Consider the following 23977-nt stretch of genomic DNA (forward strand, 5'->3'; position numbering starts at 1 on the left):
ATGCCAGTGAAATCATTGGCAAAGCCAGGGACATCCAGCTTTCAGGTCCCCTCTCATGACCTCTTCTTTCCTCCTCAGCTGTATTCCTCCACGGACTGGGAGAGAAGGCAGGGAACCCTTGTCGGTGCCTTGGTGAGCAGGCAGTGGCTGGCCTGCTTGCCCAGCTTTGGCAATCTCAAGCTGGTGAGATGGCTTTCTCACTAACAGATATTTTTAATTTCCCTGGAACTTGAGTTTAAGGTGACAGAATTATTCTGGATTTACAGCGGAGCAACTGAGATCAGAATTTGTGCCGGAATATTTAGAAAATCTTTGGACAGCAGTGGAAGTTTCCAGAACTATATTTCACAGGAGTTTACATTTTTTCTTGAGCTGATTTGCCTTACATTTTTGGTTTATAAAGCCCAGTGAGTAGTGATAAAAATAACAGGTTCTCTAAACCATGTGAGTAATGTCTCCTATGGCCAGTTAAAAGGATGGCATGGAAAAGGAGCTGTCTTGGCTAACACCTTACCTCTACAGCACCATGTCACAGTCTTTCTTAAATAAGTTTTATTGTCTCTAGTTTCTTATTGCAGATCCCTGGTCCCAGGCTGTTCCTTCCTTAGTAAAAGACTAAACACCCTCCCTGAGCAAGTGCCTGCAAGCTGTGTCTGGTGCCTGTGGAAACTCTGCAGATTTCCTGGTATCGCCAGGGATGGGAATAATCTGAACCTTTTCAAAGTGACAAAACAATTGTCGGAGGGTGACTTTTAAAGTAACTTAAACACCCAAAAGCTATCTCCCTAGCTGAACTTCATTATAAAACCCAGTGAAACAGTATTTTGGAAAAGCATATGTGGAAAATCAGGCCTTGATAAAAGAGCACAGTGCTTTAGTCGTACCGACTGTCCTGGTCAGAAAAATGTTGGTCCTTTTTCTCTACACTGGGCTGAGCCACCGAGTGAGAGGGCAGGAAGAAGAGGAGGACAGAAACACAGGGAAACTGAACAGCTTGTGACTGATCAGCAAACAGCGAGGTAAATGCCTTGCTGAACTAATACAAACTGATTGCGTTCAACAGAAATGGTTTTGTTTCTCTGGCTGCTGTGAATTTAACTGCTGTTCTGCCAGCAATTAGGCAAAAGGAGTACCAGGCCAAACAAACAAAAGCTGTCTGTTTTCATTAAACACACTTCCCCTCTCATTTCAGAAATTAATTACACTTCATTCCAACCAAAGTCTCTGAATTAGAGGAGGAGGGAAGGGAACTATGTCAGCACAATAACATCTTTTAAAAACAGATTAACTGCATGGAGCTCACAGGGCCCTGTTCCTTGCTTAGTCAAGAAGCGATTAAGCACAAAACCAAACCCCACTGCCATGTAACTGCGTAGCCGGCAGCACAGGACCCAGCTCTGTGCTGGGGCCGCAGGGCTTGCTCCTACCTGCTTCAGCTGTGGTGGCACCTTCACTAATCAACCGGGTGTCTGTGCCCAGTTTGTTTTATTTCTGTTTACCTCTGTGCAGTACAGCCACAGTTTTATACAGACAGCAGTACCCAGCAGTCATTCCATGTAGGATGAGTTATTTATGACTGTATGGAGAAATACAGGCCGGGTACGACAGCAGACGACTTGAGACGTGGCAAGTCGGGGCGCGGCGCAGAGGAGAACAGGGACGGGGTGACAGGAGAAGGGGCACAGTCCACCAACATAAAGAGCTTGTCAGGCCCTGATAGCACCACCAGGACTCACTGGCCCAGCCTTGCTTCCCCTGGGGCCCCCACACCCTGCCCATGGCCCAGGACCCCATGTCAGCCCCCCAGGGCCGTGAGTCCCTGCCCCAGCAACACTACAGCAGGGCTAGTCTCCAGCTCCCTACAGCCCTGCCCTGCCTGGCCATGGGCTGTGCTGAGCCCACCCGCAGGTCCATGTCCCAGCCTGACCTTGGCCCATCCCTGTCCCCAGGGAGGTGTCCGATGCCTAGGGCTGCCCTGCTCCCTGGCCAGGGCAGTGGGACAGGCCCTGACTGTGAGGCTCTGCCCCTCCGGGGAGCCCCCACGGCCCCCAGGAGCCCCCGGCCTGCACAGCACCATGCCAAACCTCACCCGCGGTCAGTTAAAGAAATGTAGACCTGGAGCTGGACGAAACTGCGTTTAGGGATAACAAAAAAAAAAATTAAGAAATGGTATCTAGTGTACTTAAAAGGCACACTGTAGTGGTAAATTCAGATGTAACATGAAGCTGCAGACCAATGAAGAGAGAGCTAGGTGTAAAAGCAAACATAAAAATCACCTCAAGTGGATCTCAGTTAGTATCAACATTACTATTGTATTATTACATTTTCCATATAGAAACATTCTAACTGTACTATTATTTTTTCTATAATAATTTTATTTAGAGTAAAAACAATTCTTGAATTAGACTTGTAAGATTTCAGTTATGCTAACAATAAACTCCTGGCTTTACATATGTATATATGTACATATGTATGTATATATAAATATATATATGGTGTGCTTCCTTTTTGTGCCAGAACAAGATTTTCCGTATAACACCATGACTCCAGAAAATGCTGCATAGTGGCAATGGCATTATTTCTATTTTTCTTGCATTTGACATGCATTTACCAAAGGTCCAAACTCCACCTTAATTATGTACAACCGATTAAGAATTAGTGTTAAGCTAGACAGATTTTCTTGTTCTCTTATCTTTGCTTCATTCCAAATGTACAGTCCTGCTCTTTTAGCCCCTGTGACTTTTGGACCCTAATAAACCGGTATACTTAGTCCTTTGATTAACACCTATTTCTGCAGCGGCCCTTGGGACAGAAATTATGCAGCATGGTTTTGTACACGCATTAATCAACCTTTCATATCAACTGATTAAGAGAAGTCACCTCAATATAACTTGATGAACAGCCAGTGTGACTCTCCAGCTCCATATGGGTGAAGTTGAGGTGTATTTTTTCATCCTCTGGCTGTCTGATAATGTAGATACATTGTCGGTTGTTGATATAAGGGTTAGGCCAGAAAGGGGATGTGATAACCCCTTCACTATCCGTGTAATTTCCTCCACAACTTGGATCTGCTATATTAAGAAAAAAAGATATCAATTGAGATATTCATAATTATGGTAACTCTTTCAGTTTAGGCTGCCTTTGTACAACGGCTGCAAATCAAAGAAGATTTCTGTATTATTAAATAGCAAGTATTAATTACATCCATTCGTGTGTTGTTGGCTATATCTTGGGAATGTCACAGATCAACTTTTAATGCTGAATTTTACTTACCAGGAGATGTTGTATAGAGAATGTGGAAGCCTTTATCAGTAACTAAGTCATCAGAGTGAAAGTGAATCCATGCATATGGACCAGTGGTTTGGAGTGGGGGTGGAGATCCAGTGCTACAGTATTTAACAAGGACAGGGTCTTGTGGAAGAAGACCATCTCGAATCTAGACAGAATGATAGATCAGTGTTTAGATGTGTGCCAACTGTAAACAGTACCAACACTCTTAAAATTATCTTGGGGGCCCCAGGAGATATTGTAGACGGTGGGTGGAGGGAAAGCTCATAGGAAGTTTCCTCCAAACACACAGGAACCAAGAAACAGACCCACCAGCATAGCTGTGATGGTGCTCCTAGGAGAGTCATCAAGGGTTTTGTGAAAGGGAGAGTATCAGGAGATCTACTGTTGAACTGTTTTCCTGAAATCATGCTCTGCATTGCACAATTTTGGAGAACACGCTATTCCAAACCAGCTTCTCATTTCCATGACTGGGTATTGGTGAATTCTGTAACCATTACTTTGCACTTGAGAAAAAGCCCTAAGCTCACACATCAAGTCATGGGCTGTACTATAATATGAATCTATTAATCTTAAATTCCTTTCCCTAATAGTTTACCTTAGGCTGATTAATTCTCTGTGGGTTGACAAGGAGTTCAGAGACTGAACTTTGTAAGAAAGTGAAAGCTTCCCACCAGGTATTTGGCCTGAATCCCATCCTCTTTAGTCGCAAGACTTCCACTGACTTCAGTGGAGCAGGATCTCATCCCCTTTCTGTTATACTGCCTGTATCTGATTGTGCATTGATGGCTGGAATAAGTAAGTATAAATGAACATTTCAACCCAGGATTTAATTTTCAAACAGTCCCTTTCTGTATGTACAAAAAGTTTTGAAATATCTTGTTTTGCAGTAACATAGCCATAAAATGTTGTCATAATCCACAATTACACTTTACCTCTAAATGGTCATAACTGCAGTTTTCATGGTGTTCTAGGCTTAGCGTGCCAAAAGCAAATGTGATGAGGAGGCCAGGACTGGTGGAGATGGTCCAGAAACAGTCTCTGTTTACAGGATAGTTACCGGGGTATCCTGGAGAGCTTATCGAGCCGTAAGTACCCGTCAGCTCACCACCACATTCTAACAGAAAAGAAACATGGAAGAACACAGTCTTTAACACCACATGTCAGGTCAGAAGATGAATTCTCCTGTAGTGTCAAAACTAGGTACCACTTTGGGATCCAGAATAAATTCAAAAACAAAGATCAAGGCAAACAAACCAACAAGTTACTTCTTTCTTTAAATTTTACAATTAATTCTGCAACTCAATTACAAAAGCAGAACTCCAAATATTTCCTGATTTGCACAGTAAAAGAAAGAGTCTTTCCCAGTTATGATGGAAATATCTTTAGGAGAATGATCAAAAGCACTGTGTTTTGGATTGAATTTACAAAATTAATCTGAAATTCGGTACTTTGTAAATAGTCTCCATGTTTTATCCTAGCACAAGACTGTTTTCATTAAAAAAAAAAGTTAATTACAGGGAAGGCTGTTTTATATACCTGTATATATATCTGTAATAAAACTGTTACACCTCTCAGTGTAACAGTTGGCAATGGTAGGGGTAACTTGTGTGTTGTACCTGAGGAATAGCTAGTTTAGTCACCTCTCTATACCTCTACCTATACCTCTCTCCCTCTTTGCTTTTTTTGTTTTTTTTCCCCAAAAAAAATCTGTTTTCACTTTTCAGTATCCATATTTGTCAATTAGTAATTATCTATCTAATGATGTCAACTGAAAGAAAAAAACCACCAAAAATCACATTAAAAGCATTTCAATAAATATTTCTGGAAATAAAGAAACCGTTCCCCCCCTGAATTTTCTATACTTTTTTTACTCTATGGTTCTTTCAAGACACAACCCAATGCACAATTTTGTTTCTCAACAATACACAGAACATTGAAGTGAGTTTGATGTTGCACAAGATGATTTGGATTTTATCTCTAGAAATGCACTGCCAGGCCTCCTGGAAGAATCATGCAAGTGGCATTACCAAGAATGCAGGCAGAAATGTACAGCAAATCATACCAAAAAGCTCACACATAATTTAAAATCAAATTCCCAACAATCTATCATGTTTGGAAAGCATGGTACAAACTCTTTAGACTCTTGTAAATTGTCAGTGGCAAAAAAAAGGTAACTTGCTTGCTCAAAGTACTAGATACTTCTGTGAGAAGAGAGAACTAATCAATCAGAAGAACGGCATCTCCAGGAACACATGCTTTTTGAGGGATTCCCACAGGAGGTATAAAACAGCCTTAAAAAACAGCAGAAAGTTATTCATGCAGAGGCCTAGAGTTGGAGTTTAAATATTTTAAAGTGACTTATATGTCTACATTTCAGCCTCACTCCCTAGTAAAATACTGTCCTACTGCTCCTAATGTTTCCTAATCAAAGGAAATAAGTCATTTGTTTTCATCCAAAGCCATGAAGATGCTGAATTACTTCACATTTCATCAAACTTACCAGGAACCCGAGATTCCCACTGAACAGTAAAACCTCCAGCTGTAATGGTGTGGTTTGAGTAGAACCAAAAATACAGGGAGTTGTGGGAACTGAAAAGCTCTGCAGGAGGTGAGGAGCCGCAGTATTTTCCCAGCATGTGCATTGACGCTGAAGGCCCATCATGGATTTGAAGGAAGTCAGAGTTACACTCATTACTTGCCTCCAGTTGGAAGAATGAGAAAATAATACGCAGAATCTAACAGGATGTAACAAAACAAGAAATATCCTTTTCTCCATCTGCTGAGACACTGTTTATGCAGTAACTCTGTATAGAGCAGATATATGTGTTCATGCAACTGTGAGAATCTACGAGCTTTGGAGCCATTATGCCATTTCCTGAAAAGTTCCAGGACAGAAGAAGATATTACAGAATCTTAAGGGTCAAAACAAAAGAGAGAAGATAGATAGGAAAGAATTTGGACAGGGAAGTTGTCTTGAAGGAGCATTATTTCTATAAACTAATAATTGAGACCATTTGCCTGTGTCTGTTACATATGTGAAATATATGTATGTATGTATTTCAAGCCATGTGAAAGGCTTGAAATACAGCATAAAATACTTTATTCCAGGTTTCCCATGGCAGTTTTCTCATCAGATAATTAACATTTCTCATCCTTGCTATGGTTGAAAGTATTGTTATGGGAGTTAAAAAAATGAAATTATCTTTTTTTGCACGTACAAAATCAGTGTCTCATAAGCCCACTCTAGATACTTAGTGACATACACAGCTTTATGTATGTTCAGATTCCTCACTGATGGGCTTTAATATAGCTCTGCTAAGACAATAGTGGCTCTCAGGCTTAAAGCTGAGGATATGTCACATACATATATATAATGCTGTATAAACCACTAGCAACCACTGGTTTATAAAACTACCTAATTCATTCCATGAAATGACAAAAATAGATCAAATATTTAGATCCCAAGTAAGAAGTCCCATGCTAAAGTGTGAAGTAACATATTTTGTAGTTGTTAGTTATAACACAAGTGGAATTGTTAGTTGTGGATCAGAATCAGAATATGCATTTGAGTGCAACATTTAAAATTAATCCTTAAAAAAATTCAAATGCTGTTATTACACAAAGCCATTGACAATATGCATTCACAATTCCACATTTCTGCTGCTCAGAAATCGGAAACATGAAATTGTTCTGGGGTTACTTAGCTCACGAACCAACTGTGGAGCCCATCAGAGCAGAGCTTTTCTCATGCAGCTATTCACAAATCACATTCTAAAGCAATGTAAGACAAGCGCTTTCTCTAGCTGGTGGTAGATAAATAAATTCTACCCCTCAGCTGCATAGGAAAAACCTTGAAAACGTAACCCGGGCAAATTCTTAGGCTAAGGAGCCTAAAGGCTTGTAAGGATCTGAAACTTATTATTTTTTAAGAACTATTTATTCTGAGGGGATTGGATCACAATATTGGAATATGTGGCATGAAGATGGTCATGATTGCTCTGATGAGCTGAGGGGTCCTGCAGAGTGAGGGTTTCTTTAACCTGAACTCTGTTTTACCTTGTTAGGATCAGTTTGAATAACCCAAGCGCAGCTGACCCCACTGTTGTACCACTGGCTGTTTGGGTTGTTAGGGTAACTGAAAGTCCCCCTGGAGCCTGAGAGATATCCTCCACAAACTGCAGAAAGACAGAGAAAATTCGAGAGATTAATTTCTGCTATCACTATACAGACTTAAACAAAACCTAACTTTCTTGCATAGCTTTGGCTTCCTAAACATTTAAAACAAAGATGAAAGATACTTCTACAAAAGACTCGTCAGGTTTTCCTCTCAAGTGGAATGACATCGCAAAAAATGAGCAAAATTACTCCTTGAGGGACAAGTAGTTCCTGGAAAAAGAACAAAGATTTTCAGCTGGAATATGTGGATACTGCCAAAAGATGTTGATTCTGTCTCAGGAAAATGCCCGTAAAACATAAAAAAGTTTTAAAAAAAAAAAAAGTTTTTTTCCAGAAGACTACCTCCAGATTGAATCTTTAAATTTTTCACCTACAATAAAATAACATTTTGAAGCTAACATGATATAAAATTGTCTTCCTCAGTAGTGGTGTGTCATAGAAGTTATCCTTCAGATGTTTTATTGTCCCATGTATTCTTTTTGGTCAGATTTCTAGGCCTGATAATACCTCTCATGATATACCGTGGTCTCTTCTCTCACTGAGCCATTCAATGAATGGGAGCTGTGAACTGGGAATCCCAAACAACTACAGAAAAATATGTCCATAAAGCACCCAAAATACAATGCACATATAGCTATAGTGTACAACAAGCAGCTGTAGTTTAACATTGAACTGATCCTAAAGAAATATTCAATTCTCAGCAAACTGAAGTATTTTGTTTCAAGGAGTGGTAAAAAGAATATAATTTTGGTTGAAGTGTCCATCTAAAACATCTCACTATTTCTCAACCAGGTTCAGAATTATCACGTCATAAAATGTATTATATTTCCCTTGATTAGGAACTAAAACAGAAGTTGATACATTATAATTTCTCACTGGATAAAAACTGGTTTTCTATCCCTTCTATTATGAATGGTTAAAAATCATTTTTTTTCCCACATGTGCTTAGTAATAAAACATTACTGGTTAGATATTTAAGGAAAATAGGAAAAAGCCTGAAGTAGCTCTAAAATAGAGGAGATTTCACAGGGGCTCAGTGAAAGTTTTACATTCTGTATACTGTGAAAAGTTAATCTGCTTTCTTCACAGCAACCTGCAATAAATATGAGCCATCTGACAGATGGTTGCTACAGGGACGCTCACTGGAATGCTATCCTGACCTTGTTTAATTAAAATTAATGGCAAAAAAATCCCAAACAGAAAAAGTTATATTAAGAAGAAATGTTAAAGGCAGGAACTTGCAGTCACTCTGTAAAACTCAGAGTCCCCCATTTTCCTGGATAACATTTATTTCATTAAATTTCTGTTTGAAAACCTTTTCTGGCTTTTTGTCTTGACTGAAAATATCAGGACCTCTCAGCTTCACAACAAATGAAATAGTATGCACAAAAGAGAAACATTAATATATTCTCTCGTAAATCTGTTCTCTTTATATCGGATCCTCTTTCCCAACCAGCTTACCAGACCACTTTCTCAGGAACAGAGATCTGATTTTAGGATGTCTGGCACCTAGTCAAGGCCAGTGGGCCTGCAGATCAACTTCACTGTTACGCTCCTACTGCTAAACAAAGCAGCTATAAACAAAACTCATGGAAAACTGACTTCAAGGGACTTTGGATTGGGACCTGTAATCCACCGAGGAGAGGGCTCGTTTTTCCCATCATAACTTGGTTCTTATTCACATATTAATCATATAGACCAAGCATCTACTTGCTGAAGCCTGGTGGCCCATTTCTCCTGGGGAGGAGGTCCTGGCCGTACCTTGCTGGGCAGTCTGGCACTGTGGTCCTGTCCAGGCACTGGTGCACTCGCAGGAGTAGCCGTTGACCCCATCAGTGCAGCTCCCCCCATTCTGGCATGGGTTGCTAATGCATTCGTCAATGTTCTCTGTACAATTAGGGCCTGTCCAGCCCGCATTACACAGGCAGAAATATCCAGAGATCATTGCCTGCAGGTATAAGAAAATGCAATAAATTTAATGAGCATGGATCACCTAAAGGAACCAATGTAGTTGGCAGAAAGACTGATATTTACACTTATTTATGTGGAGATACCACAGGAAAGAAATAAAACCTTTGGAATTTAATGGCCTTGATGGTCACTGGTGAATACCAAAATAAACCTAACGCCTAATCAGATTATCTAGCTCTTTGTTTTTTCTATTAAGTTATTTCTTTGCAGGGCTCTTTCAAATTACTTTCTACATAGTCAAAATCCGTATTCATTTAGCCATTCAGAAAACTCTTTGCTTGGCTCTGAAATGATCACCCTAGAAACAAGTCAATCGTATTACCTAAACCTTATAAATAGCAAGTCACGATAACAGTGGTTTATAAATCATTTCTCTCAAGCCTGTTCTCTGGGAAGTCTGCACTGCAGTTATGTGGACTGTTAATTTTCATTTTTGCCCTGAGGGTTGTTAAATAGGAACAATTTCATTGCCTTCTCAGTATTATTCCTTATTCTGTATGTCTCTTTTCCATTTCTTTTGTCTCAACCTTTACTACTTCTCCTTATAATCAAGTCCTTCCATATCTCTAACTGTTTTAATTTCGTATGTCCTCTTTCCTTATATTTCTTGTTTTATAGACAGGATTTTTACAGGTAAAGCAGAACATGGTATTCCAAGGTACGTGATAACAATCCCATCTTTGATGACATACAATCAATGTGCTATATTTTCTGTTTCCCTTTGCATTCTCTGTTCATGTCCTCTGTGTCCTGAACAGACATTTTCAGTATGATGGAAGAGGATTTTGATGTGTATTTAGGGCTCCGAATGCTGCTTTAGAAGGCGAAAAGGTGTTTTCTGATCTGCGTTGCCTGATATTTAATTAACATTACATTCCATCTGTCATTACGCTGGCCAAATAAAGCTGTGCTGTTCCTCTATTTTATTAGATGCTTCTGTAGTCCCATTACTGAAGTACCTGACTGTGTTATTATCTTTATGTAGTAGTTTGTAGCCATGATTGCCTACAGTTGTATATTTAGGGGAAGATGCCATATCTTTTAATAGACTGACTAAAATAAATAGTTTCTAAATAGTCAGAAAAAGTAGATCAGATCTGGGCACAAAAGGCCCTTTAAATATCTGAGTGAAAAGACAATAGGTACCTACAGAAGAGAGAGCGAGGAATGCTGGTAAGGGGTGGAGTGGAGGTGAGGGAACCATCTCCTTTCACACAGAAAATGGGAAAAGGGAAAGGTAACATATCATAGAATCATAGAAACATTTAGGTTGGAAAAGACCCTTAAGATCATCGAATCCAACTGTTAACACTACCAAGTCCATATCATATGTCCCATTTCCGCCCTGCCTCCCAGGATCATCAAAAGGAGGATATCCACAGATCAGTGTGGACAAATGGGATCGGACTCTACTGGAACAACAAATTTACCATTTGTGAACATTTCTCCAAAATCATAATCATAAATATCCTCCACAACAGAACTATCAAAATCCCCAGGTCTACTAAAGGTCATTACCTTTAGTATGTCTGCACTCAGCTTTCAGTCTGACCAGTCTCCCTGTTGTTACTGGTTATAACTACATGACGCTGCCACTAGCTGCGAGGACCCCAGCACTTACCAAGCACTGCCCATTTGCACAAGGGTTTTGCAGCTGACAGATACCATTTAGAGGAGAGCACCCATTCGGCCCATATCCACTTCCAGTGTACCCAGATGTGCAGGAACAAAACGGCATTGGCCCTTGGGAGATGAGACAAGATACAGAAAGTAATTCGGTCCTTGTTACAATGACAATACCAATGACAGTAAAGGTCCTTGACATTTTGAAGCAGATCCTTTATATAATTCTAACTTATTTGATCTTTTGATACCTTCCCTGGTCAGTGTCCAGCTTGACCATGGAAAGATCCCTAGTGTTGCTTTGCTATGGGTACCTGAGAGTCCAAGGTCACCTTCGTGGGAAGTGGTGGGAGTAGTCAAAGGGTATTTATGGAAACAAGAAGAATAATAGTAAAAGCAGCTGAAATTGGAAAACCGCATCAAAGAGAAATGGTAAGATCTCCACATTTTTATGATGAAATCTTCTCTTTGGTGGAGCCTAAATCTATTTCTGTCAGTGTTGTGGAAAGGCCTGCTGGCTTTAGCTAACCTGCCTGTAAACTCCTTTGGTTGAGGCAAAACTGACTGTGGAGAAGGGGCTGCAATCTAAATATGTTGCTACAAAGTGGATTCAGCCTAACCAAACCCTTCTTGAGATTCACACCGGTATTACTTACAGTCCTTAAGAGAGCATCGTACCTGGAGCTGAGGTACAAGTAGCCAAAGGATGGCATCCTCCATTACTTATTGAGCAGATATCAACCTGGGTACATGTTTGTCCGTCTCCCTCATAACCTGTTCAGAGGTATATCTCAGTTAGTCTGTAACAAACTACATTCTCTGAGAATCGACAGCAAAACAATCACCTGGTGAGAAAAAGACTAACTTATGGTGTAAAATCATAGTCTTCTGCAGTTAAAAAGAAGAAGTTGAGATAGCCGCTGAAGTAAAACCTGGCATATTTATTGTGGTTCCTACATTGCAGGGACGGATTCTGATTGTAACTAAATCCTCCCATGATTTTATAAAAAAGGTATATTAGTGCTAGGCAAATATAGCCACCATGCGCTGCCCTCCCTATGCATCTGCACCCAGCTAGCCCCGACCACCTCCAGGCTTTCCGCTGCACGCCAGAGCTGCCCTTGGGTCTCAAACACAACATCCGCCTCCTCTCGGGAGGCTCAGCAGGACCAAAGCACTGCAGCATGACTCTGCACGGCCAGAGCTGAGGTCCATTGCACCACATCAAAACTTGTCTGAGGCCATGTTTCCAGCATGGTGATAGCCCTTCAGCACTCAGTAACTGAGAGCTTTCACTACCTGCAGTCTATTGCCATTTAAATAGTAACTGAAAAGTCAATTAGTAGCGCTTTTTCCTGCTAGTATTTCTAGTATTGGTAGCATGCATTTCATAAAGCATTTTAAATCATAAACCACATATAAAGACATAAGTCACGACTTCCACTGCTTGACCTGTACTGCAATGGAAACACTGCCTTCTTAGACAGCATTCAGAGCGTGACAATTATCAAGCCTTTTTTTAAGACAGACAATACAGCTGATTTATGGCACACAGGATACTCTTTCAATTAATACAGACAATGAGATTACTATCATAATTATGCAATCCTTGTTTCCCATTAATGATCTTATAAAAGAAGTACATTGTCAAATCAAGGCTCTAACACTGGAAAGGGCTAGCTAGTACAAGAGAAACACATTTCAGGACCATCATTAGAGACATACTCTACAAGATGTTCACTAATAGCTGAAGCAGTTTGAATATACTTGGACTCCGCATTCTGTATTACAGTATTGCTTTGTGTATGTGATACTTCTTTATATAAAACCAATCTTCAGCTTCTTAAGTCGACCATAAAACAGGCTCAAATGTGTTGAATCTTCATCTTTTAACCCTTTCCATAGTTTTATCAACAAAAAAATCGATTTTACCTGGTGGACAGAGCCCACAGTGGAAGGATCCCATTGTGTTGATACATTGAACCATCGGTGCTGTTGAGCAGCCTCCATTATTACTTTCACATTCATCAACGTCTTGGCAACTGTAGCCATTTCCTTGCCAGCCTAAAAAGAAGCACAGGAGAGACATTAAAATAGAAAATGCCTGGTCTTTTCATTTTCTTCTTTGACCAGATCTTTTCATAGAGCAAAAAGACTTTTGAATTTCACTTCATTAACACAAGAGAAGACCTGTCCCTCTCATAACTGATGAAAATTAATACTGGTCTGCAAAATAGGTTACAAACACAACAGGGTGCATATGTGTATGCAAGAACATTTTATTCTAACTGTATTCTGGATATTCCAGAATCAAACACACTTTAACCTAAAGAGGAGGCAGTTCTGGTCTAATGCACACATGCACAATTTGCAGCAAAGCTTTATCATAACTCTGTTTAAATACTTCAAATACTTCTCCTGTACATACCACCTACCCAACTCAGGAAGAGGTATCACAGGTTATACAGCTTGAGGGGACAATTAGATTTTTATATTGCCTTAGGGCAGTGAGCATAAGGATATGAAAGTACCTCAGACCTGTTACATGAAGGTAATAGGACATGATGGATATGAAGGTACCTATGGACATGAGGATACATCAGACCTATTTAGATGCTCAGTTTAGGATGGGATAAATCATGCGTTAGACTCCACTGCCTGCGTTACCTAGATAAGACATAACCTGCAGGCATTTATTCTCTAGAATACAGACCAAAGCATTTCATAGAGTTACTCTCATCTGGATCCTGCGTCTGTACTTATGACATACAGCCAGTACTACCTACTGCCACCCCCCACACCTGAGAGCGTGGAAGGACGTGATACCTGTGGGGCAGGGACCACACGAGTAGGAGCCTGGTGTGTTGTGGCACTGCACAAGTGGATTCTGTGAACACGGACGATTAGGGAGGCTGCATTCATCTATATCAGCACTGCAGGCAGGGCTGCCAGGAGGGGACATCCAGCCAGTGTCACAGACACAGCGGTACTTGGGCTGCCAGAGCAAACATCACATTACATATTTAAGATGGTTAGAACAGTCAAGAAAAGGGCAGGAGGAGTTCATTTTATAAAATGTCTTTTAATCTATAGCAAGAAAGCTTTCAGAGCATTACATGGTTTGCATGTTCTGTTTTATAAGTTGCTTTGGTAGTTTTCTCAGTCTATTTCTTCCTCTGAATTCACCTATTTAGATTATGGAAGCAACAACAGGCTCATTCATTACATTCATAAAAGAAACCTGTAATTTACCCCAAAGCTCCCAGAGAAAATGAACAGCAGTTATGACCTGTACATAAGCATAACTAAAAGTCATCAACTTGCTTTGTAACCAGGGTCAACACATCAGTGAAAGCAACCTGAAATCAGCTTGGCTGTTTTCTTTTAAGCAAACCGTTCAGTAATCTGTGCAATGTGCAGTGCTGACATTAAATTGCAAATCTATGTTTTCTTTGAGGAAAACAGTTTTCTCTCTAGCAAACTTTACTAATGGCCACATTTCAGCATTTATCTAGCTTTGGTCCAATTAAAGCTAATGGGAGCTTTATTGTTGACTGTCACAGGAGCAGACACCGTTAAGCCAACACTGAACCCTTTTGAAAAGCTTTCTCCACAAAAAATGGGCAGAAAACAAGTGATGAGTTGTGAAAACTTTTAGAAATTGAGCAAAGAAATTATTTTATAGCATAGCAGGAAGAATATGTGGTGTGTCTGGACTGGTGCATGGGTGTATAGGAGTGTTAAGGAGCACAGGCTCGGCAGGGTAGTTTTGGAGGGCTGCTCTGAGTGGAAAGAGCCAAAGCTGGCATGTTCCATATGTCCCTTTGGAGTGAACACCCTGTACCCAGATTCTCTCCCAAAAAGAATGAGCTGGCTTGCTCCAGAAGACCGTTCAAGTGTATGCTAGCATCCACCCAGTGCAGACACTTGGAGAGCTTGGGCCTGGAGTCAGGTCCAGCTGACAGTGAGGAGCACCAAAGATGAGCAGCAGCCACCCAGCCGCTATGCAGCCCTGGTGGCTCCCAGGCCACTGATGATAATGTTCCACAGGTATGCCTTTTCCCAGGAGAAACAAGATTCATGATGTTTGTCTTTCTTAATCATTTCAGTAATAAAATATTCCAGCAACTTAGAACTCCCCAAATAATGAACAGTAATATTATGCTTCAAATAAGACTTTGACTTATTCAGAGAATATTCCCAAGCTCCCTATGGATGTAGTAGTAGATCTGATACTGTGACAAGCACCTCTAACAAGACACAAGGCATTTTCAATTCTTTCTGCTGTCGTTGGGACAACAGAGAGGTTAGGTTATGTTGTACAATGGCATTTCTTGCTGTTTTTCAGCAGCAGTGTGCACTACACAGTTTTGTAGTGCTCAACATTATTTGTTGCTTATTCATGCTGTGCTGCATAATGAGACTTCTACATTGTTCCTTACCTTGTTGGGCTGATCCCTGTCTGCATCTATGCAGATGCCATGCCCACAGAGTGTCTCAGATCCTCCCTGGCAGTCATCAAACTTCAAGGCACAGCGAGGCCCATAGGTTTCTGGAGTACAGGAGCAGCTAATGGTGAAAGCAGACAGAAAAATCAAAATGTTGTCTTTATATAGCTGTTAAAGATCACATATTGCCATAGTAAGAGATCATTCCCCACTCTTATTTATGTGGTGTTCCTTATGAAATTCATCTATTTAACTATACTGACAATCCTATTAATAATCATGCACAGAGGCAAGGCTCCTGTTCAGCAGAGACTCAAGAATCATGTGGGACTTGTGCATATCCATGACTGTCTGACCCTATGGGAGAATCCGCAGCCTTTTGTTACATTCATAAGCACAAATCCAGAAAAAAAGAAATGTCTAACATGAGACTTCAACGGAATATGAGCCTGGAAATCCCCACTTCAGTCAGAGAGCACCTAAACTTTGTGTTTCAGTTTATGACCCTCGTTTGATGCCAAGTGCCTAAAACCCTACCTCTAGCAATACACAGAAATGCCATGTCTGGCCTGTCCCAGAGAGCGGGGTACCTTCACACCCACACCTTAACATGTGGCAGCTGCTGTCTCAGCAGCAGCCCAGCTTTCAAGCAAGTGTGGTGGGCAGGAGGAGGCATTTGGGGCTGATGGGGTGGGAAGAACAAAGTAGTGGGCTGAAGGGAGGCATTCTACAGGGGGGATCTGGCTTGCAGGCTGCCAGCTGCATCACATTGTTATCTATAGGGCACACCTTAGTCACAGCACTGTACATACGAGGTGGAACTGAAATGGGGAATTTCTAAGCCATCGGGTAACGTTTCCCTTTTCTCTGTCCCTCTATTTCCACATAGACCAAATCTGAGGCTCTGAAATACAACTGAAAGGGACCTAAACCTACAGAAAGCCTCCTATCAGTTCACTAGCTTTGTATTAAAATGGCAGAGACACTTATTTGGATGCAAGTTATATGCTGCGATGTCTGCTGATGTCTGCTCCTCACAGAGACATATGGCAGGTACACACCCTTCTTGGATTGCTTTTAAGCTGGCTAACGAAAAACACTCTGCAAAAGCATTTATCTGCAGAATTTGAATCAGGGTATTCCAGTGCAACTGATCTGGACCTTGGAGCAATTTATTAATAAGCTGCTACTGTCCCTGCCACGGTGTCACATGCTCAGTTGAAATAGCAGTTTGATAAGCCAATTGCAGGTAACTAAACGCTGCACCCAGGACAAGCAACCCACATGAACTTAGGCTTAAAAAACCCACAACAGCTTAATGCTTAACTGCAGTCTCCGGTACTGTAAGACAGCATGTTCATTATTGTAAGAGACAGCAGATAGACCAACACCATCTCGCCAGTGCAGTAGCTTAAGCTGGGCAAGCACAGAGGCAACAGGTCACCTTTGTATGTTCAAAGTACATGCAGAGCTTCATGTTTGACTCCAAAGGACACAGCAAGGCAACCTGACCGGCTCCAAAGGAGGAGGACAATGGCACTGTCTCCTGCCTAGTCTGGCAAAGATTAATCTGCTACCCATCTGAAGTTGCTCAGAGAACAGCTTCAAGAGGTGGGTCACACTGCAAGGATCTTCAGCCAAATTGCGATGCGCTGCTGCTCGGCACTGCCCTGGTTCTCTCCCATCGCTGACGGCATGTTGTGATGAAGCCCCCGTTATTTTGGTTCTGACACAAAAGTCTGATAGTCTTGGGCACTCTCACAGCCTTTCATCCAACTGATGCAATATCCCATTAAGGTCCTGATTCAGGAAGGTGTTTCCTGGATACCTGCTCTTTTTCCTCATACTTCAGTGCTTTCCTGAATTACAGCTTAAAGCATGCAGGTAAAGAATCTGAACAGGGAGTGAAGAATGCTTCATTTCACGGTACCTAATCCAGTACTGCCCTTCACCTGGTGTTATCTCTGGGGGCTACGGAAGGTTAAATATAACCCTTTTCTTCACCCGCAGTCCATGCTGGTGTATATAACTACACCAGAGCAGGAGTAGGGTGACATGGGTTGCTGCGTTCCAGAAAATTTAGCAGCAATGTTCTCACAGTTGTTGAAAAGAGTCGTGTCACGCTTTACCCAGGGATGGATTTAGCATCTGGGGACCACTCAGACATAAGTAAGACAGTACATGGAGACTGTGAAGACAGTACAATGGGGTTGGGGAAAGGACTAAACAATAATCCTGAGGGCGTAATGCAAAAGCAGTAATATTAAGATTTGGATGACTTATGAAGAGGTCTTAGTTCATTTCAGGAAGCACTGATTCAGCAAGTACCAAGAAGGGCAAGAATTACATTGGGGAAGAAGCTTACAGGAATCATGATTGTATTAACACAATGACAACACTTGCGAGAAAGGAAGAGGGTTTGTCCTCTCAAACCTTAATTTAGTCACACACCTGTACACATCTCTGAGCACAGTAAGAAACAACAAGTAAAGGCTGGCTGCTTTGTGTGCTGTTTCCTTGACAAATGCCTGTGTTGGGGACAGCTGCAGGCAAGCTAGAAACATCCTTTAAAATCAAAGAAAAGCTGACAGGAAGCATCACATACCAGTGACACCTCAGCAGGCTCTGTGTTAATGCTGAAGTGTGAGGAGCACTGCAGGAGAACTTCCCTTGTGTGAGATTCTTCCAAGAACTGACAAAGCACTATAAACCAGTGTTACGCCAAGCAAATATTTGTGGGGGCTAAGATTTTCATGCTGAAGCAGGAGACAAAATGCTTTGCAGAAAGCTGTGGCATGCTCTCCAGCCTGCTTGTTCCCATTGCACAGGGATAGCTTTGTATTATATCTGAAAGTTATTTATTTACCAGATTATTTGACATTTTGGAAAATAAGACAGAACATTCAGGCTGGCTTGCCCTGTAAACAAGAGCATGTTTCCTAAGGAGCTGGGCATAGCCAGAGAAGGATATGCTCCAGGGACCTCGTGCCTATGGTGGCCGGCACACAGGCAGCCCAGGCACCCTCCTGGGCAGCCAGCAGCAGACAGCATTTCTCCTCCCTTTCTGCCTGGCAGCACTGTGCATTGCTTGCTCTGCTGCAGTCTCAGCAGTGCCTGTATTTCTGGAGGGGGTGAAGGCATTTCTCAGAGTTACGCGGTGCGCTGGGAATGCCAGTGATCAAGGGTGCCCATATATTCAGTTGTTTCCAACAACTCAAAAGCCTTTGCTGCACCAAAGCTGTTCACCTCCTTCGTCTCACTCCCTTTGGTCTCAAGGGGTAGGTAATAACAGAGGGATGATAACATGGCTGTGCTAGCTGGGCACATTGGCGAGTGCTGGTTACAGACCAGCATGCCGCATCTCACCGCCCCATCTACATGCCATGGTGCAGTAAATTTCCATTAAAGCATTTGCACCTGCGACAGAGGGCCGGGTCACTGGAGCCGGTCTCCAATTTGCAGCCTTCTTCCCCAGCATGGCTGTGTGATAAATCTGGTTCTTGCTGCTCTTTGTCAAAGCAGGCAATGGCTTCGGAGGGCCTTCTGTGTCTGTGGTGGGCTCAGTGTACAGTGTATTAAGGATTTTACATTCTGTCAGACTGCAGGGATTATAGTGCATAGATACTAAACAGACATTCCTAGAACTTGTGCTGCAGGTGTGATATGGGGTACAAAAATAGCAGAGTATTTTACATAGGATTTTTGTGTCTATTTTTGAAAAGTTACCTGTAGCTGCCTGGTGTGTTCACACAAGTGGCTCCATTCTGACAGCCTAACGCTGTTCCAGCATAAATCTGGCATTCATTAACATCCACTGAACACAGGAGGCCCTAAGGTGAAATGGAAAGCCAGTTTATTTTCCAAATAACTGAGAAATTAAGCAAACCATGGAGCTAATGTTTAAAATAGTTTCCAAAGATATACAAACCATGGGCCGCTATCAACACAGCTTCCCTTATGAAAAATTATAACAAAACTCTATTTTTCAGCTGTGTTTCTGTGACCCTGGTTATCAGTCAGATGGGGGATAAAATATTTCAGATGTTTGTAGAAAGCATATGGACAGCATAGTACTGTCATCCCCCCTACTTTCCAACTTGCTAGCAAAAGGCTCAGAAAACTTTCTTTCAAACTGTTTCTATCAGGAGATGCTGTTTTATTAAGACTGAAAGCACAGAAATTTTGACCCAAATCTTGCTGGGACAATTTTCAAGTTGAGAGCCTTTGAGAAGAAGGTACAACTTTTCCATCTCTAGTGCATGTAACAGCACCATTAAAGCCTTTGCCCGTAAAGTCTTTGGATTTAAAAAACTCAGAATGGGACTGATTACTTACACCCCCATTTGTCTTATTTGTTTGAACTTGAATAAACATCCTTCCCTTCCCCCATTCTCTCTCTATCCTTGTGTAAGATCAACAGCAAGGCATGCAGTTCAGTTCACTGCTCAGCAAAAACCAAAGACTAATTCTCTGCTGTGGGAACTGCCAAACATCACTGACTTCATGGGCCATTGCCTGTGTATAACAATGCAGGGTCTGGCCCAATGGTTTGGGCTTCATTTTTTTGGTATATATTGATATTGCTGAGAAGCAAATCTGCTGCCCTTCAGCCAAACAATGAGTGTGATACTGCTGCTTTGCTGTTTTGTCCTGAGCAACCTTAAAATGCTACACTACATCACAATTACACTAAGCCAGGTGTATCTTTACAGTTAAAATACACGGTCCGTATTCAAGGAGGCTAAAGACTTACCTGCCAGTTGCTGGGACAGAGGCAAAAGAAACCATCCAGTGAGTTTACACAGGTTCCTGAGTTCTCACAGGGGTTACTACTGCAGGCTTTCCTCTGGATAGCCTGAAACCCAGGAAAAGAGCAGAAAATGAGGTTCGTGCTTATTTGGTGTTCCATTAACATTTATTTTCAAGACAAATTTTTTTTCTTTTTTTTTTTTTCATTCTTTCTTGGGTTCCCCTCCCCCCTTTTTTTTTTCAGCAAGGTTGATTTGTAAAGGTTTTGAGCTGTTTCACTTATCCCTGTACAAAATAATGACTAATATGATTGATCTTACACAGGGTGCCCGGCTGCAAGCACTAGGATGAGAAAAGCCCTGTAAGAAGTAAATGTTAATAGAGACTTTTTCAGCAGCAGACTGTGAGTCTAGATGGAAGGTTATCTTGTCTTCTCGATTCCATGGGTGACTCATCCGACAACTGCTTTTACTGGCAGCTGTAGCTGTGGCTTGTCACAAGCTCAATGGAGAAGCAGGTGACAGTTGAAAATTAGCTATTTCCAGTACAATACAAAATCCAGTTTGAATTCTCCAGTCTTCATCTTGACAGATCAGTGAAGGAAGACTTTACTTTTTGGTATCTAGTTGTTGTTCTTGAGTCTACAACTGTTTTTCCTTTAAGGAATGCAGGCTCCTACACAGTTTATATTTTGTAAGAAGGCATTTCACCTCCTCCACAAATCTTGGCTTTTTTTTACCTTCTGTTGCCAAAAAAAGTTTTACTGAGTAATGCATGAGAGGAAAGAAATCATTTAGCTATTTAATCATTGTAGCCTCACTTTATTTACTTGGGGCTGGGATTTTCTTTTTTTGATCTCTCATTTACTTCCCATTTACTCACCTCCTCTAAGCTTTGAAGTTTGTTGTCAAGATTCACGATCTGCAAGAGAAATGCAAATTACATTGTGCTTGGCATGAGAGTGACCACAGAGGTACGTGCTGGATGCCAGTAGGCTAACAAAATATTTTCTTTTGAGAAAAGGGAATAGCTGGTATGTGAAACCAGGTGATAATCAGATTCAAATCAGGCTCCATTCACTGGGATTTTGGTGTTTTAGGCTGTTCAGAAAATGACAGCTTAAATATGTCCTAGTTTGGCTCCAAAAAGCAAGACTCAGTCTTGTGAAGACGTATTCAGGTGCTTAACATTGAGAATGTGAATGTTCCAGTGGGACTGTGCAGGTGCTCGCATGCATGCAAAGGACAGAGGTGTGAGACAGTACACCAAAAGCCAAGAAAAGGTTCACCATATCTCAGTGGGTTATAACCACAAACAGCAAGCTGACACTGAATCAGGGAATATGATGGATATGTATTAGCACAATTTCCCTAAAGGGAGGTCTTTTAGGCTATAAAATATTTTCCTATAAGGAACTTGTGGCAACACTGTAACAAAAGACACTTAAACCAAGTCAGCCAAAGGTTTCAAAATCTTCTGTTGGAGAAAATTCTTTAGTAGCAGGAAAGAGACAAAACTGCTGCATACGTCTTTTCTTTTCACTGCAAACCCCTATAGCCCATTTCACCTATGGAGTGGAATGTCTGTGTAACAACTATAAGAACATACGTGGTCCGTTTCCTGAATTTAGTGGGACTTCATTTCCATAAATATTTGAGGATATAGTCCACAGAGATGTTGACAGTGAACAAAAGAAGAATCCTGGTAACTGGAAATTATGGGATTTACAGGAATATTTCCATTGTCTCTAGAGTTACTGAATAAGTACCTCAACATTAAACATAGACTCTGAGCTGATGTTAAATATGGACTCTGCCCCAGTTCCCTGAATTGGAGTCCAGAAATACTAAAATGAATCAGGTAACCATGTTAATCTGAGGAATGGAAAACTGGGAATGCTTGAGGAGGATAACACGAGGGTATGGCTCACCTTGGAGGTCAGCAGAGCAACCTGCTGGGACATGTTCTGAGAGGCACCATTGGCTTTTTTAAGTTCTTGAATTTCTGCGTTACTTTCTCTCACCTAAATTTAAACAACAGAGATAACATGAAAAAAGTTTGGCTTTTTCAAAAACTTACAAATGTAAACAAGCTTTGCTTTTTCAAAAGCTTAGGAAAGTTTCCTTCTTGCTTAACTTCACTATTATAAAGTCCATTTAAATATAGAGAGCTCTGTTACATACACAATTTAATCTTTTAATTATTTTCTGTAATGGCATGATTACTTTACAAGTCTGCAATAGCTTACTTTTATATTAGAGTGCTGACATAGATAACAAAATAACAATCATACAAAACACATCAAACATTTGCTAAGACAAATTCTGAAGACAAACTATTAATGTGCAAAACTGAAAACGAAAACATATTAAGGAAAAGTAACTACATCACCTGACTAAAAAGTCCTGCAAGGTCTTCTTCATTAATTTTTATTTTCCCCAGTGGTCCAGTTCTAAATTCAATATTTTTGCTGGAGCCAGCATGGAACACTAAATTACCCTGCTCTGAGGACAAACGAGGCCTGTTGTATTACAGAAAAAACAAAGAGATCATTCAGTTACACGTATCTGCCAAAGAGTATGCAAAAAAGAGCTGCAATAAAGCCATTCTGTTCCCATTACTGGCACTTAGAAGCCACCATATGAACAAATGCATTTGCAAGCAATGGTACTTACTGCTCGTCATAAATGGTTCTTTTCTGCCTCTTTTTTTCATAGTGGTTTGATTCACAGCTCAATCCAGTAAGTAATAATACTGGAACTAACAGCCCAGGAGCAGGAGCAGCCCAAAGCATTGCTCTCCTCCAGCTGTCCTGTGTTTGAAGTGAAACCTCCAGCGCTGAATTGTACCGTTGTGAGCCCAGGTGCCCTTTGCTCGCAAACAGCTCTTTATTCACTAGGTGCCCATTCTGCTGTCTTGTCTTGCAAGGGTGAACTTTATCTCAGGTATCTTAATTAAAGATTGACAGCGTGCAACTCCTCTAGACATTAAATGCAGTTTTCTCTTTTTGTCTTTTGGTTTCAGGAGCTTTGAAAGATCATTTATTGAAATCTGCTTGTATTTTATCATTATGTCTTTGACCTTTGTACAGCTGAGCACCCCTTGTAATCTGCAGCTGGCTACTGCGGGAATGGCTTGCTCTCTCCACGTGCTGCACCACACAGGCAAAGGAAAGATTATTTGGCAGCACTAAAGGACCTAGATTGTTACCAAAAAAAACCCAAAACAAACCCCACATATAAAACCCACAGTGGCTGGCAAGGAATATTTGTATTGAAAGAGGCGCTTCCAGCCAGTAATTTATTGGGCAGATGACACAAACAAGTTAGCAGTACCAAACAGCATCCCATGGATTACAACAGCAAAATATAATTTTAACCAAATATGGTTGCTCTGACTCAAGGATGACTCAGTCCCCAGATGCTGGGGAGACGATCACACACCAGAGGGACTGCATTTTTTTTGGCATGTGTAGGCTGTCTTCACTGCACGCACTAGGGCTCCCAAATTCAGGGCCAGCCATAGACAATACAGAAGATGAAGGAGGAATTCCAAGGAGGCTCAAAAGTAATCAAAAAATGCAAATTAATATGTTCTGAGAGCCAAAATGTGAATCTTGAACCCAATTTTCTCTACCGTCCAGCAGTACCTCGCAGCCTTCTCAAAAGCAGTGTCCCACCTACATGCTTGTCGGTCCTTGTCTCTGAGGCCCAGGCTGT

General features: G+C 41.2%; 1 protein-coding gene across 1 annotated transcript in view; it reads right to left on the reverse strand.

Annotated features, from left to right (window-relative positions):
- CUBN (cubilin) overlaps positions 1-23133 on the reverse strand; it is a 146040-nt gene extending 122907 nt beyond the window's left edge. Inside the window, exons 1-17 of the mRNA XM_076331626.1 lie at positions 22934-23133; positions 22650-22779; positions 22189-22281; positions 21141-21179; positions 20263-20364; positions 19236-19339; positions 15504-15630; positions 13888-14056; positions 12994-13125; positions 11740-11835; positions 11060-11181; positions 9229-9415; positions 7348-7466; positions 5792-6026; positions 4224-4405; positions 3274-3436; positions 2881-3071 (exon numbers count right to left, since the gene is read on the reverse strand). Of these exons, the coding sequence (XP_076187741.1) occupies positions 2881-3071; positions 3274-3436; positions 4224-4405; positions 5792-6026; positions 7348-7466; positions 9229-9415; positions 11060-11181; positions 11740-11835; positions 12994-13125; positions 13888-14056; positions 15504-15630; positions 19236-19339; positions 20263-20364; positions 21141-21179; positions 22189-22281; positions 22650-22779; positions 22934-23052 (2310 nt within the window). The 5' untranslated portion in view covers positions 23053-23133. The remainder of the gene's footprint in view (positions 1-2880; positions 3072-3273; positions 3437-4223; positions 4406-5791; positions 6027-7347; positions 7467-9228; positions 9416-11059; positions 11182-11739; positions 11836-12993; positions 13126-13887; positions 14057-15503; positions 15631-19235; positions 19340-20262; positions 20365-21140; positions 21180-22188; positions 22282-22649; positions 22780-22933) is intronic.
- Positions 23134-23977: the final 844 nt, after the last annotated feature.

The sequence above is a fragment of the Aptenodytes patagonicus genome, chromosome 2, assembly GCF_965638725.1.
Source record: "Aptenodytes patagonicus chromosome 2, bAptPat1.pri.cur, whole genome shotgun sequence".
NCBI lineage: Eukaryota > Metazoa > Chordata > Aves > Sphenisciformes > Spheniscidae > Aptenodytes > Aptenodytes patagonicus.